Source organism: Oncorhynchus mykiss, chromosome 5, assembly GCF_013265735.2.
Source record: "Oncorhynchus mykiss isolate Arlee chromosome 5, USDA_OmykA_1.1, whole genome shotgun sequence".
NCBI lineage: Eukaryota > Metazoa > Chordata > Actinopteri > Salmoniformes > Salmonidae > Oncorhynchus > Oncorhynchus mykiss.
Window position 1 is genome coordinate 64,896,226 of NC_048569.1, and position 15,307 is coordinate 64,911,532.

General features: G+C 43.1%; 1 protein-coding gene across 1 annotated transcript; it reads right to left on the reverse strand.

The window, feature by feature from the left end:
* Positions 1–6,813: 6,813 nt before the first annotated feature.
* LOC110524332 (C2 calcium-dependent domain-containing protein 4C-like) lies at positions 6,814–14,971 on the reverse strand. Its single transcript, XM_021603875.2, has 2 exons — positions 14,630–14,971; positions 6,814–9,622 (listed from the first exon to the last, which is right to left on the reverse strand). The coding sequence occupies exon 2, from the start codon at positions 9,574–9,576 to the stop codon at positions 8,338–8,340; it is 1,239 nt and encodes a 412-aa protein (XP_021459550.2). The 5' UTR covers positions 9,577–9,622; positions 14,630–14,971; the 3' UTR covers positions 6,814–8,337.
* Positions 14,972–15,307: the final 336 nt, after the last annotated feature.

Genomic DNA, 15,307 nt, shown 5'->3' on the forward strand with positions numbered 1-15,307 from the left:
AGAGAGCTCTTGGTGTTTAGTCTGCGTAAGCACGCATCAGGAGACCATCTAGACCTGCCTAGATGCATGGGCTCCGGAGGAGTCAATTCGACAGCCCTCAGTGATTTCCAAGAGAACTCGGGTGACATCGGATCCACTCGGAAATGTGGATTTCAGGGATTTCCTTGATTTCTCAGAGGCGAGGTGGAAATTCAGGGCGACAGAACAGACTCCCTCTCCCTCCTACATTCCCATAGCCGCCCATCGATCCAGATGGTCAAGGCTATGAGGGAGTTGAGGTCCATGGGCAGCTCCCGGGCTGTGAGCTCGTCTTTAATCACCTCAGATAATCCGTGAAGGATTATTTCACACGCCAACGTGTGAAAATCCACTGCCTAGTCTGCCACACTACGGGTGTGCTGATGTCATTGGTGCAGCTTATGAGCGGCCTCTCTCCTGGAAAACTGAAAATCTAACACTTTACGTACCTCCGCCACAACCTCCTCCAGACTGAGAAAAACGGTGGATTGTTGCTCCCACACCGCCATAGCCCAAGTGAGAGCCCTCCCAGACATAAGCGTTATCAAGTACGCTATCCTTGAGCAATCCGCGTGAAAAGAAGAGGGCTGCAGCTCAAAGATGAGAGAACACTGGGAGAGAAACGCCCGGCAGGATCCTGGATCGCCAGCATAGCGCTCCGGAGGAGGTGTGCGGGGTTCGGGGAAGCCTGGGTAGATTGGGGAGAAGAGGCGCTGGTAGCGGGGTAACTGACACTCTGGGGGGTTATTATAGTGGTGGGCTCCCTAACAGACAATCTGCGGAATTGCTCCAGCAACGTATTGAAGGCACCGTCATGGCCAAGGTCTGGAATCCTTCCATAAGACACTGAAGTAACTCCTCGTGTCTACCAATGGTGGCTCCTTGGGAGGAGACGGCGTTGCGGAGCTGGTCCGAGTCTGCTGGGTCAGTCATGGCCAGTTTGTGCTATCCGGACACAGGCTTCAAGTTTATTATAGTACAAGGGGCAGGCGAAAGGTAAGTCAATCCAAGCAAAGAGTCATCATCTAAATCAGAGTCAGGCAGGTACAGGACGGCGGGCAGGATCAGGGTCAGGACAGGTTCAGGACAAAACTAGAGCACGGGAACACGGGAACACGCTGGTAGGACTTGACAGGACAAGACGAACTGCCAACAGACAAACAGAAAACGCAGGTATAATTAATTACACAGAAGATAATGGGGACAAATGGGAGACACCTGGTGGGGGGTGGACACAAGCACAAGACAGGTGAAAGACAGGTGAAACAGATCAGGGTGTGTCATCCTCTCCTCTTTCCTTCAGAGGACACGTGAACATTAGCTCCACATGTTGTTTGAACTTATGCCTTCCCTTACGAAAAAAGATTGCAGTCAGAGTGCTGTATAACTGCAGTAAACTGCAATTGCTGCGTCCAAAATATCACAGTTGACTACAGTTATTGCAGTTTCAAAACTGCAATATTTTTTTGTAAGGGTTCCATCTGATAAATGTGTAGAATCACAGTCTGAGGTGACTGGGACTCCAGCAAAATCCATCTTTTAAGGTAAGGGATAAGACATTGCAGACTCAGTTTCCTTTGCACAAGCCAGTATAATTGATTCAATGAGTTCATGTGATAGAAACCTGACAGTGGGTGACTGCAGTAATTGAACTGACCCTTAGCAACTGTGGATCAGATTGCTGCTGTAATGACTGCTGTTTCATCAGAAGCTGCTCTGATTAGGTGCCTTTTAGTGATTCACACAGAAGACGTATTCTTAACCAGAGGCCTAAAATGATATGGAGATAATAGCCATGTGCCACTAGCAACTATGGGACTCTATGTGAAATAATTGTAAGTGATTTATTATTCTGACTAGCACACTAAGGATCATTGTTGTATCATATCTGAATATTAACTTGATGTGAGAAGGTCACTGCTATAGCACTGATTTGTATAACATGATTATGTCAAAAAAGTAGTAATGATGACATGGCTTCCTGAGTGGCGCAGTGGTCTAAGGCACTGCATCACAGTGCTATCTGTGCTACTAGAGATTCTGGGTTTGAGTCCAGCCTCTGTCGTGACCGGGAGACCCACAAGGCGGCACACAATTGGCCCAGCGTCTTTTGTATTAGGGGAGGGTTTAGCCGGCAGGGATGTCCCATCACGCACTAGCGACTCCAGGTGTATGGTCTTTCCTCCGACACATTGGTGTGGCTGGTTAAGTGGGCGTTGTGTCAAGAAGCAGTTTGGGCTGGGTTTCGGAGGACACACGCCTCTCCCAAGTCTGTTCGGGAGTTGCAGCGATGAGACAAGACTGTAACTACAAATTGGACACCATGAAATTGGGGGGTAAAAAAAATATGTTTAAAAAGTCATGATGACATGCCAAATCTACCATAAATGTACTTTTAATCAAGACATTTCATACTCATACTTACACTATATATACAAAAGTAAGTGGACACCCCAAATGAGTGAATGTGGCTATTTCAGCCACAGCCGTTGCTGACAGGTATATCAAATCTAGCACATAGCCATGCAATCTCCATAGACAAACATTGGCAGTAGAATAGCCTTACACCTTACTGAAGAGCTCAGTGACTTTCAACTTGGCACCGTCATAGGATGCCACCTTTCCAACAAGTTAGTTGGTCAAATTTCTGCCTGGCTAGAGCTGCCCCACTCAACTGTAAGTGCTGTTATTGTGAAGTGGAAACCGTCTAGGAGAAACAATGGCTCAGCCGCAAAGAAGTAGGCCACTCAAGCTTACAGATTTGGACCGCTGAGTGCTGAAGCGTGTGACGCGTAAAAAACGTTTTGTCTTCAGTTGCAACACTCATTACAGAGTTCCAAACTGCCTCTGGAAACAAGGTCAGTACAAGAACTGTTCGTCGGGAGCTTAATGAAATGGGTTTTCATGGCAGAGCAGCTACACACAAGCCTAAGATCACCATGCGCAATGCCAAGCGTCGGATGGAGTGGTGTAAAGTTCACCACCATTGGACTCTGGAGCAGTGGAAACATGTTCTCTGGAGTGATGAATCACGCTTCACCATCTGGCAGTCCGATGGACAAATCTGGGTTTGGCGGATGCCAGGAGAACGCTACCTGCCCGAATGCATAGTGCCAACTGTAAAGTTTGGTGGTGGATGAATAATGGTTTGCGGCTGTTCTTCATGGTTCCGGCTAGGCCCCTTAGTTCCAGTGAAGGGAGATCTTAACGCTGCAGCATACAATGACATTCTAGACAATTCTGTGCTTTCAACTTTGTGGCAACAGAGGGTAGGCCCCTATCTGTTTCAGCATGACAATGCCCCCGTGCACAAAGTAATGGTTTGTCGAGATCGATGTGGAAGAATTTGATTGGCCTGTACAGAGCCCTGACCTCAACCCCATCGAACACCTTTGGGAGGAATTGGATCGCGGACTGCGAGCCGAGCCTAATCACCCAACATCAGTGCCTGACCTCACTAATGCTCTTGTGGCTGAATGGAAGCAAGTCCCCACAGCAATGTTCCAACATCTAGTGGAAAGCCTTCCCAGAAGAGTGGAGGCTTTTATAGCAGCAAAGGGGGTACCAAATCCATATTAATGCCAATCATTTTGGAAATGAGATGTTCGACGAGCAGGCGTCCACATACTTTTGGCAATGTAGTGTATATAAACACAGTTTGAGGAACAGTCAGGAAAACCCACAGGTGTCCCTTAGGTCTTTTATACTGTGATGACAATACTAAGCATCCACACCAACAATAACAACACTGTAGATAGTAACAAACCAGCATCCATCCTTTATCTAACACCTTGACAACAACATTTAAGAATTTGGCATCAGGTATGAAGGATTTGCACTTGTTTAATTTTCTGAAAACATGTCAAGACAGGAAGACTTGAGAAACAGAATAAGTAAAAAATCTCCTTTCCTCTACAGATATGTGATCACTGAAATAAATATTGATTCTCTTAATTATTTTGCATAAGCATCGTCTTCTGAGTATAACTTTAAATCAAATTCTTCCACATCGATCTCGACAAACCATTACTTTGTGCACGGGGGCATGATGGTCTAACTTTGGGAGATTTTGAGACAGCATTTTTCACCATCAACAAGTTATGGAATTTCTTGTGGAAGAATGGAACTCCTCAATTAGAGAGTTCCATTGGAGCTTTTCTGGTGGCTCGTAGTGGCCCAACGCCCTGTTAAGAAACTTTATGGTTGGTGTTTCCTTAGTTTTGGCAATTACCTGTACAATTACCTGTACATTATACATTTGCAGATTAAGCTTCCCTTAATCAGAAGGGGAATGTGGGGGAAACATGTCTGCGGGTTTTCGCTCCTCCATTGTATCCAATTGTTAGTAGTTACCATCTTGTCTCATCGCTACAACTCCCATACGGGCTCGGGAGAGACGAAGGTCGAAAGCCATGCGTCCTCCGAAACACAACCCAATTCACACTGCTTCTTAACACAGCGCACATCCAACCCGGAAGCCAGCCGCACCAATATGTCGGAGGAAACACCATGCACCTGGTGACCTGGTTAGCGTGCACTGCGCCCGGCCCGCCACACGATGCACGATGAGACAAGGATTTGCCTACCGGCCAAACCCTCCCTGACCCGGACCTGGACCTCCCGGTTGCAGCCGGCTGCGACAGAGCCTGGGATTGAACCCAGAGTCTCTGGTAGCACAGCTAGCTGCCCTAGAGCACTGCGCCACCCGGTAGGCCGGTTGTCTAGGTCTTAATTGAAAGGAAAAAGGAAAAACACTCTGCCACAAGGTCTTCCGTGGAATGAGTTAGACACCTCTGGACTAAAGGACAGTGGGTATTGTTCCACTTTTAGAAATCAGATTAATTTGGACGAGGTGCTCAGATTTAAAAGTGCTGTATTCATTTCATACTGTGTGACTGTGTGACATTGCCAATCAGAATCACCTGCACTTTTCTGGTGCATATATGTATTCATTATTTAGCTAACAGTAAGCCCCCTCACTGGCATCCCATTCCACGACACACATGGGCACCATTAGCCAGCCTCATTAGTAAGAGTGATATATGTTTTCAGTGTATTCAACCAGGATAATTAACCCTGTGGTTGGTATATAAGATAATCAGCAAGGAAGTCTGGCCAAAGCTGTATGCCAAAGCATTTAAAATACTTGAAAGCATAGCCTAACTGGAAATAGCTCAATCATAACTGACGCCCATGCCTGAAAACACAGTCATGGTGAAAAAGCTTATTGAATATGGTTGAATATCTTTTTTCATTGCATATCTAGCCTGTTCAGTGAAATAGCTAGTAGCACAGATTTCATTTGTCTGGAGAACTGTTCCTAGTTCAAATGTACATTGGGCTGGTTTTATATATAGTACCACTCAAAAGTTTGGATACACCTACTCACTACTTTCTACATTGTAGAATAATAAACTATGAAATAGCACATATGGAATCATGTAGTAAAGTGTTAAACAAATAAAAAAATATTTTATATTTGAGATTCTTCAAAGTAGCCATCCTTTGCCTTGATGACAGCTTTGCACACTCTTGGTATTCTCTCAACCATCTTCATGAGGTAGTCACCTGGAACACATTTCAATTAACAGGTATGCCTTTCAATTAACAGGTATGCCTTCATTTCTGGAACGTCTTTCCTTCTTTATGTGTTTGAGCCAATCAGTTGTGTTGTGACAAGGTAGGGGGGTATATAGAAGATAGCCCTATTTCTTAAAGAACAAGTCCATATTATGGCAACAACAGCTAGAATAAGCAAAGAGAAACGCCAGTCCATCATTACTTTAAAACATGAAGGTTAGTCAATATGGAACATTTCAAGAACATTAAAGGTTTCTTCAGGTGCAGTCGCAAAAACCATCAAGCGCTATGATGAAACTGGCTCTCATGAGAAAGGAAGACCCAGAGTTACCTCTGCTGCAGAGCATAAGTTTATTAGAGTTACCAGCCTCAGAAATGGCAGCCCAAATAAATGCTTCACAGAGTTCAAGTAACAGACACATCTCAACATCAACTGTTCAGAGGAGATTGCGTGAATCAGGCTTTTATGGTCGAATTGCTGCAAAGAAACCACTACTAAAGGACACCAATAAGAAGAAGAGACTTGCTTGGGTCAAGAAACACGAGCAATGGACATTAGACCGGTGGAAATCTGTCCTTTGGTCTGATGAGTCCAAATTTGAGATTTTTGCTTCCAAACGCCTTGTCTTCATGTGATACAGAGAAGGTGAACAGATGATTTCCGCATGTGTGGTTCCCACCGTGAAGCATGGAGGAAGACGTATTTATTTATTTAGTTATTATTTTTCCGTTATTTTACCAGGTAAGTTGACTGAGAACACATTCTCATTTACAGCAACGACCTGGGGAATAGTTACAGGGGAGAGGAGGATGAATGAGCCAATAGTAAGCTAGGGATGATTAGGTGACCATGATGGTATGCGGGACAGTTTAGTAATTTAGCCAGGACACCGGGATTAACACCCCTACTCTTACGATAAGTGCCATGGGATCTTTAATGACCACAGAGAGTCAGGACACCTGTTTAACGTCCCATCCGAAAAACGGTATGATGGTGTGGGGGTGCTTTGCTGGTGACACTGTCTGTGACTTATTTAGAATTCAAGGCTCCCTTAACCAGCATGGCTACCACAGCATTCTGCAGTGATACACCATCATTTGTTTTTCCACAGGACAATGACCCAGCACACCTCCAGACTGTGTAAGGGCTATTTGACCAAGAAGGAGAGTGATGGAGTGCTGCATCAGAGGACCTGGCCTCCAAAATCTCCCGACCTCATATGTGTTATTTCATAGTTGATGTCTTCACTATTATTCTACAATGTAGAAAATAGTACAAATAAATAACAACCCTTGAATGAGTAGGTGTCCAAATTTTAGACTGGTCCTGTATATAAGAAACTAAAAAAGACAATCAATTACAAAAATAGGCCTTGTTCGGCAGTCCCAAAAATATACTACCCACTTTTTGACTTAAATTAATTTTCATCATAAATGCCCTTCTTACATTTTGACCCGGTCTACTAAAATGAAGTTTTATCAAATCTACTGACAATATTGATGTTTCTTAGTCATGCTGATGTAAGCCAAAAAAGGGATTGGTTACAATTCAGTGAGCACACTCCCATGTACAGCAGGTATAGATAGTGTAAACACCCACAAATAAATTATTTTATAGTATCATACTGATTTTTCACAATAACAAAATGATCACACATACAGCAACAAGAGTTTTATAAAGTATAAGCTTGGAGAAAAGCAATGGTGCTGGGGAGCGCTTTTGTATAGTCGAGGTTCGAACAGGAATGTAACCCACAAAAACACTGGCTACATACTGTAAAACAGTGATGTCTGACATGGTTAAATGACTACATATCTCAACGACTGATCGATGTGTTGAGCCTTTATCCATCTTCAGAAACAAATACTATCCTTAAATATTGTTGTGTTACTGTTATATTTTTTTTGCCTTTCTCAGTCTACTCATCTGGTGGCTTGTCTACACAGGGGGGCTGCCAATCATTCACTCTCCAGCAGAGAGCAGTACATAATAGACAATTAACAAACAAGTCATAATGTTGTATCTTGTATCACACATACACCATACTGAGTCATGTCTCACACAAATACCACATTTATGTATAAAATCAAGTTCAACCACTTGGTAAACACCCTTTAAAATGACATGCATTCTCCCTCTCTCTATGGTTTGTGAGTGTTATGAAACTGATGTACAAACTGCTAATGTATAACTGCATTTACATATTCATGCCAAGCGGATGAGGATGCATACGGGGATGTCTGATCTCTATCCTCCAGGTTTGGGACATTGTGGTCAAACCACAGATTGGTCCTCCCTCCAGGTGGTACTGTAGATGGCAACAACAATCAGGATATAGTAGACCCACTGATCCATAAAAGTGTTGTAGTGCTGAACTGAATTAACACTGAATCGTCTGAGGATGAGTCGCATTAAGTTACAACTATGCAACATAAAACGTTGAGATCAAGAGAGTTTTGACCTGTGCCATATTTGATTGTCCACCACATGATCTGGAAGTTGGGCTGTGCAGGGCTGCAGGCTCAGGGAACAGAAGGTTGAGGAGGTGACCAGCTAAGAGACGAGCTGCTAGACCAGACCAAACAGTCAGTGACTATAAATGAACTGCTCCTTTCAGACAGTTCTCTGTGGGGCACCAAGCAAACATCAATACCAACTACTCTTCCATTCATGCACTTTATCATTCATAGTCTCATTCAGTGTCAGTCAAAGTTCTGTTCTGTATCTCCAGGACAAATCTAGAGGTCATGGATCAGCTTCTCCAGAGAGATCTCTCTCTCCCCGAGCAGAGTGTCTCTCTTCAGGCTGGTGCCCTTATTCACCACCTTGATCTTCACTGCCAGGTTCTTCACCTGCACGGAGGTCACAGAGTCAAAGAAGAAGTCCTCATTGAACACAGGATTCCGGCTGTTCTTGATGATAGTGCTCCTCTGTTTCTGCAGCTTGCCAGGGTTCAGGTACAGCGACACGCAGCAGTTGATGCTCTTGATGTCGTACACCTTGTCGTATAGCTCTTCGGCAGCCAGAACACGGATGCGCAGGCGAGCTGTGCCTGCATCGTAGTTGGCGCTTAGCCTCACCCTGCCGCCATTCTGCAGGTTAATGGTGTGCTCATGGTCCGACGGCCCACTACCGTGGAGGGAAGAGGAGTGGAGACGCCGCGGCACATTGGGACTGGGCTCGGCCGAGCTGCACTCGTCTGTGGATAAGGAGCTGTGGCGGGCAAACTTGCTCTTGGCCTTCACCACCTTGGCCTGCGTCTCATGTGTGAAGATCTTGAGCAGCGAGGCAGAGCGGGAGAGCAGCGGGGAGCTGAAGGGAGAGGACTCAGCCGAGGAACAGGTGTCACTCTCCCCTCCACTAAAGTAGCGGTACGGGTTGTGAGAGGCGTTGAAGACAGGGGGGTTGAGGTGGTTGCCCTCGCTGACGCTGCTCTTCCCCTTCCGCTGGCAGTTGGGGGAGGTCAGGGGGCTGGTCTGGTCACAGTGAAACAGCGACTCCTTGCGGCGGGTGTGGGGGCTCTCCATCAGAGTGGCAAAACCATAGGAGGTCTGGGTCTTGGGGACGTAGGGCAGTGACATTGCAGTCTGAGACTGAGGGTCAGCATTGGTGTCCCCTGCCACCACATCATCAGCGCTCTCTATCTGGATGATATGACGGTTTGCTGCCCTCAGCAGGTTCTTGGTGTCCCCAGCCAGCTTGACGACCAGACGAGGACTTTGAGGACTGCTGATTTTCTTACTGCCAATGGTCTGCTCAGAGGCCGAGAGCCAAAGGCCCTCCTTGGGCTTGACGACGTCCAGGGTCTCAGGCTCTGGGGGGCAGGAGACCAGCTTGGGGGGAATAAAGAAGTCAGGGATCTTATCAGGGGTGAGAACATTGCTGTAGGCTGGAGTATTGCCATCCTTGTCTCCATTCTCCCCCCTCCGGAGTACAGTGGTTTCTACCGACCCACGGATCTTGTCCAGAACCCACATGGTCCCACTGGGCTTCAGCAAGTGAGATACGGGGGTGTTTCTCTGTCTGCAGGCAAAAGCACAAACAAGGCAACAGTTATTGTTGTGAAATATATTAATTAATACACTGAGAAAATCACATTGTAGCTGTTACTATAGCTGTGCCAGAAATGGTTAACTGAATCTAAAAACTAGAAAAACAACTAAATGGACACCAATGTGTCAAGTTTATATTTAATCAATAAGGACCGATGGGGTGTGTTATATGGCCAGTAAACCCCTGAGGTGCCTTATTGTTATTATAAAATGGTTACCAACATAATTGGATGAGTAAAAATAATTGTTTTGTAATACCTGTGGTATACCACGGCTTTCAACCAAATTAGCATTCAGGGTTCGAACCACCCAGTTTATAATTATTTAGGATAGAGATGTTGAATAAATAAATAATTTGTGCAGCCTAAATAAGAGGTACATAGGACATGATTGATTTACAAAGGCTAAGAAAACACAATTATTGTACATTTACTCATACAATACATTCTATGTTGCAGTAAGTAACCTATACTATGCCAACATGTTGCACAGCAAATTACTCCTGTGGAATAATAAAGTCTATATTAGTCAAAATAACAAATGAAGCCTAGATTACGTTTATTTATCTTAGAACCACAGCTAATTTTGTTAAGGTTTCATCTGGTTCATTTAAAAATGTGACGCCAAAATAACACTTTAGCACATCACTGAGATCTACTTCAACAGACATAGGAAATGTTATTCTATTTCTTCTGATAAATTCCTTAGTCAAAAAATCCTTAACTTCTTGGTGACGGGGCAGTATTTTCACGTCCGGATGAAATACATGCCCAAATTCAACTGCCTGCTACTCATCCCCAGAAGATAAGATCTAATATTAGTAGATTTGGATAGAAAACACTCTGAAGTTTCTAAAACTGTTTGAATCATGTCTATGAGTATAACAGAACTTATTTAGCAGGCGAAACCCCGAGGACAAACCATTCAGATATTTGTTTTTAGGTCACTCTCTTTTCAATGGGAATCCAGATTTCTAAGGAACCTTCTTGCAGTTTCTACCGATTCCACTGGATGTCACCAGTCTTTAGAAATTGGTTGAGGTTTTTCCTTTGTGTAATGAAGAAGTAGCCCTGTTCAGAACAAGGGTCACTTCAAGTGTACTGTTAGTTAGAGGCGCATGACCAGAAAGCTAGCTACAGTTTGTTTTCCTCCTGTATTGAATACAGATCATCCAGTCTTCAATTTTATCGATTATTTACGAAAAAAATACCTAAAGTTGTATTACAAAAGTAGTTTGAAATTTTTTGGCAAAGTTTACAGGTAACTTTTGAGATATTTTGGAGTCACGTTGCGCAAGTTGGAACCTGTGTTTTTCTGGATCAAATGCGCCAAATAAATGGACATTTTGGATATATATCGACGGAATTAATCGAACAAAAGGACCATTTGTGATGTTTATGGGACATATTGGAGTGCCAACAAAAGAAGCTCGTCAAAGGTAAGGCATGAATTATATTTTTATTTCTGCGTTTTGTGTCGCGCCTGCAGGGTTGAAATATGCTTTTCTCACTTTGTTTACGGAGGTGCTATCCTCAGATAATAGCATCATTTGCTTTCGCCGAAAAGCCTTTTTGAAATCTGACATGTTGGCTGGATTCATAACAAGTGTAGCTTTAATGTGGTATCTTACATGTGTGATTTCGTGAAAGTTTGATTTTTATAGTCATTGATTTGAATTTGACGCTCTGCATTTTCACTGGCTTTTGGCCAGGTGGGATGCTAGCGTCCCACATAACGTATTTTATTTTATTTTATGTAATCAGAATCCTATTGAACTACTTTATCCTATTGGGAATCAAAATCATTCCTATTGGATTTTGTGTCACCTATATCATAATCATTTTGGAATCCTACTGGACTACTTTTTTCCTATTGGAAATCAAAAGTAATCCTATAGGTTTTTGATAAATCTTTTAGGATTTTGTCATCATAATCATAATCCTATTATCATTTTTTCTTTGTTTGTTGTCATTTGTTCCAGTACAATACAACATTAATTACAACACTTTCATTGTTTGGAAACAATTCTATATTCATTTTGGATTCATTCATCACCACAATATAGGAGTGATCCAAGGCTGCAAGTTAATTTTCAGTATGACCACCAGTACAGTTCACCTTTTTCAACAAAGTTCTGAGTTACAGTTCATATAAGAAAATCAGTCAATTGAAATAAATAAATTAGACCCTAATCTATGGAATTCACATGATTGGGCAGGGACGCAGCTATGGGTGGGCCTGGAGGGGCATAGGCCCACCCACTTGGGAGCTAGGCCCAGCATATCAGAATGAGTTTTCACCCACAAAAGGGCTTTATTACAGACAAAAATACACCTCAGTTTCATCAGCTGTTCGGGTGGCTGGTCTCAGACAATCCCACAGTTGAAGAAGCCGGATGTGGAGGTCGTGGGCTGGCATGGATACATGTGGTCTGCGATTGTGAGGTCGGTTGGATGTACTGCCAAATTCTCTAAAACGACGTTGGAGGTGGCTTATGGTAGAGAAATAAAAATTATCTGGCAGCCGCTCTGGTGGACATTTCTGCAGTCAGCATGCCAATTGGGAAAGGGAGATACCTAGTCAGTTGTCCAACAATGTATTCAACTGAAATGTGTCTACCGTATTTAACCCAACCCCTCTGAATCAGAGAGGTGCGGGGGCTGCCTTAATCAACATCCACGTCTTCGGTGCCTGAGGAACAGTGGGTTAACTGCCTTGCTCAGGGGCAGAAAGAAAGATTTTTACCTTGTTAGCTCGGGGATTCGATCCAGTGCTCTTGGCCCAACGCTCTAACCACTAGGCTACCTGCCGCCCCAATTGCACATTCCCTCATCTGTGGCATTGTGTTGTGTGACAAAACTGCACATTTAAGAGTGACCTTTTATTGTCCACAGCATAAGGTGCACCTGTGTAATGATTATGCTGTTTAAATAGATCCCTGTTAGTGAGCATATCAAGAAGCTAAACAAATTTGTGCCCAAAATGTATTGAGAAATTAGCTTTCTGTGAGTATGGAACATTTCTGGGATCTTTTATTTCAGCCCATGAAACATGGGACCAACACTTAACATGTTGCGCTTATATTTTTGTTCAGTATATATACAAATGATACAAAACACAATATGTTGGGGGTTTTCCCTTAGAATGTACACCATCTTTACATAGCTAAATAAAACATTTAGCACAGTATTACAAAGATACAAGCATTTCTTTCATTTAATATATAATAGTCAGGGATTCACTTAGACCACTTCACACTGAGTGGTCTAAGGCACTGCATCTCAGTGCTAGAGGCGTCACTACAGGTTCGATTCTGGTTCGATTCCAGGCTGTATCACAACCGGCTGTGATTGTGCGACACCATATGGGACTCCCAATCGCACAACTCCCTCCCTCCCAGGGTTGTACCTTGCCCCCCATCAGCAGAAGGCACTCCCTCCCCATCCTCCCCATTCCCTCCCGGATGTATCTGCTAGTGACCTCTTGGCACACCTGAAATAGGTCATCTTTTTTTTAACCAATACCTATGTCACATTAACATTATATCACATTGTTAATCTAGCTCTATGCTGTAATGTCAAATAGCACACCTTTTTGACACATGTAAACAACCTTGCAAACAATCACAGTTGGTTTCATATCTATTGTTGTTGCAGTTAATGTGTGACGCAGATGCTTACTCTTTTGGAACTTGGGGAAACAAGTGCACGAGATAGCGGTTCCCCAATATAGGATCATCATCTCAAGTGGCAATATTGGCTGCTTATGAAGTTATTATAATTCACGTGTCCACTTTCATAGGTAATTACATTTAAGTCATTTAGCAGAGCGACTAGGACACATAACAGATTTTTCACCCAGTCGGCTCGGGGATTCAAACTAGCGAGCATTCGGTTACTGGCCCAACGATCTTCACCACTAGGCTCCCGTCTTAATTGTCTAAAACATTTGGAGGGTGGGTGCGCCATATGTTAAGCAGCCAAGTTAACAATAGTGTATAGCCAAGTTTTGAGGATAACTCCTTTAGAATGTAATGGAAACATCTATACAATTCCCATCAACAAAATGAATAGGATTCCAATACAAGGGTCCAATTAGAATCCAATAGAAAATTCCTTTCAGATTTCGGAACCAGTCTTATTGGACTCCTATATGATGCTATCCTATATGATGTTATATACAAGAATCTAATAGAAAATTCCTATCAATGTCCTGGAGTCTGGTGTAGCGGTCTAAACTCCGGACCACATTTCCCCCCTCAGCGACAGAGGTTTGAGCCCCGCCTCGGCCGACTGTCTGTGCCCTTAATTAACCACTTCGATATCAGTCTCCCCATCTGTCCTGTCAAAAAAATATTACGTTTAAATAACTCAGCTCTTCTTTTTAAAATAAAATGTAACCCTAGTCAACAATTCCTATAGGATTCCAATAAAAAAAGATATTAGAATCAAAAAGAAAAACTATCCGATTTTGAAACCAGACCTATAGGATTATATCCTACACAATCATATAGGGTAGTTTCCAAAATCCGTTTTTTCTTTTGGATTATAATATACATATATTTTTTAGGATAGGATGTTTTGACTAGGGTTGTTGAATTGTGCGGTCAGTTCATGTTAATAAGAGATGGACGATACAGACAAAATCCTAGCCGGTCTAGTTTGTGATGAATTTGCACAATCCTGAATTGATAATAACTTTGCCTTTAAAGAGAATGAAGACGGATCTCTGTTGATTTTTAGAAACACTTGGTGTAGCCATCGTAAGAACGTCAATTTATTATATAAGAAATCAATAATGTAGAAGTGTACATTAGCCTAGTATTAGCCTATCATCAAATAAAGTGCAACAAGTGCAAATAAGAAGTTCGTAGACTATATCATACCATACCAGTCCCATAATATATTTAATTACTCACCCTTGAGTGAGACAAATATACAATTTCAGATACCTGTTGAATTCAGCTTAATACACTTACTGAAGACGTGGAGGCTGCTTTGTCGACTTGATTCTTCCGAAACAGGTGTTTTCTCTCGCCTCCTCTGGATCTCACACTGTTTGCGGAACTAGGCTGGCTGGCTGGCTGGCTCGCTCTGGCTGTGGCTGGCTGCTCTGCAACCCAGAGAACAGAGATGGACTTGCTCTTCTTGAGCGACTATGATGCATTTTATACACTCTCCCGGTGGCGATGTTGGGAGCCGACCAATAAGAGAAAACTATTATATCCTAGTCTAGAGAGCCAGTGACACCATTCTATTAAACTGAACCGTGGCGCACTGGTCTATAGCCAGTGACGTAAACGGGCAAGTGCTGAGGAGTAGTTTTGTATGTAATAAAGCCCTTTTGTGGGGGTAAAACTAATTTGGCTGGGTCTGGGTCTGCGCCCTCCAAGGCCCACCAATGACTGCACCCCTGCCCAGTCATGTGAAATCCATAGGTTAGGGCCTAATGCATTTATTTAAATTGACCGATGTCCTTATATACACTGTAACTCAGTAAAATAATTGAAATTGTTGCTTGTTGCATTTATATTTTTGTGTTCAATAGCTTGCACTAATTTCCAGCATCAGTCAAAACTACAGGCTTTGAAATAAAAATATGACATACTGGTGATATTTTTTTTAAATAAAAGAGAATAAAGCAGAATAACATAAAA

What these genes read in the sequence shown, in the direction of transcription:
- LOC110524332 (XM_021603875.2), bottom strand. Translation starts at nt 9,576, where the DNA reads ATGTGGGTTCTGGACAAGATCCGTGGGTCGGTAGAAACCACTGTACTC.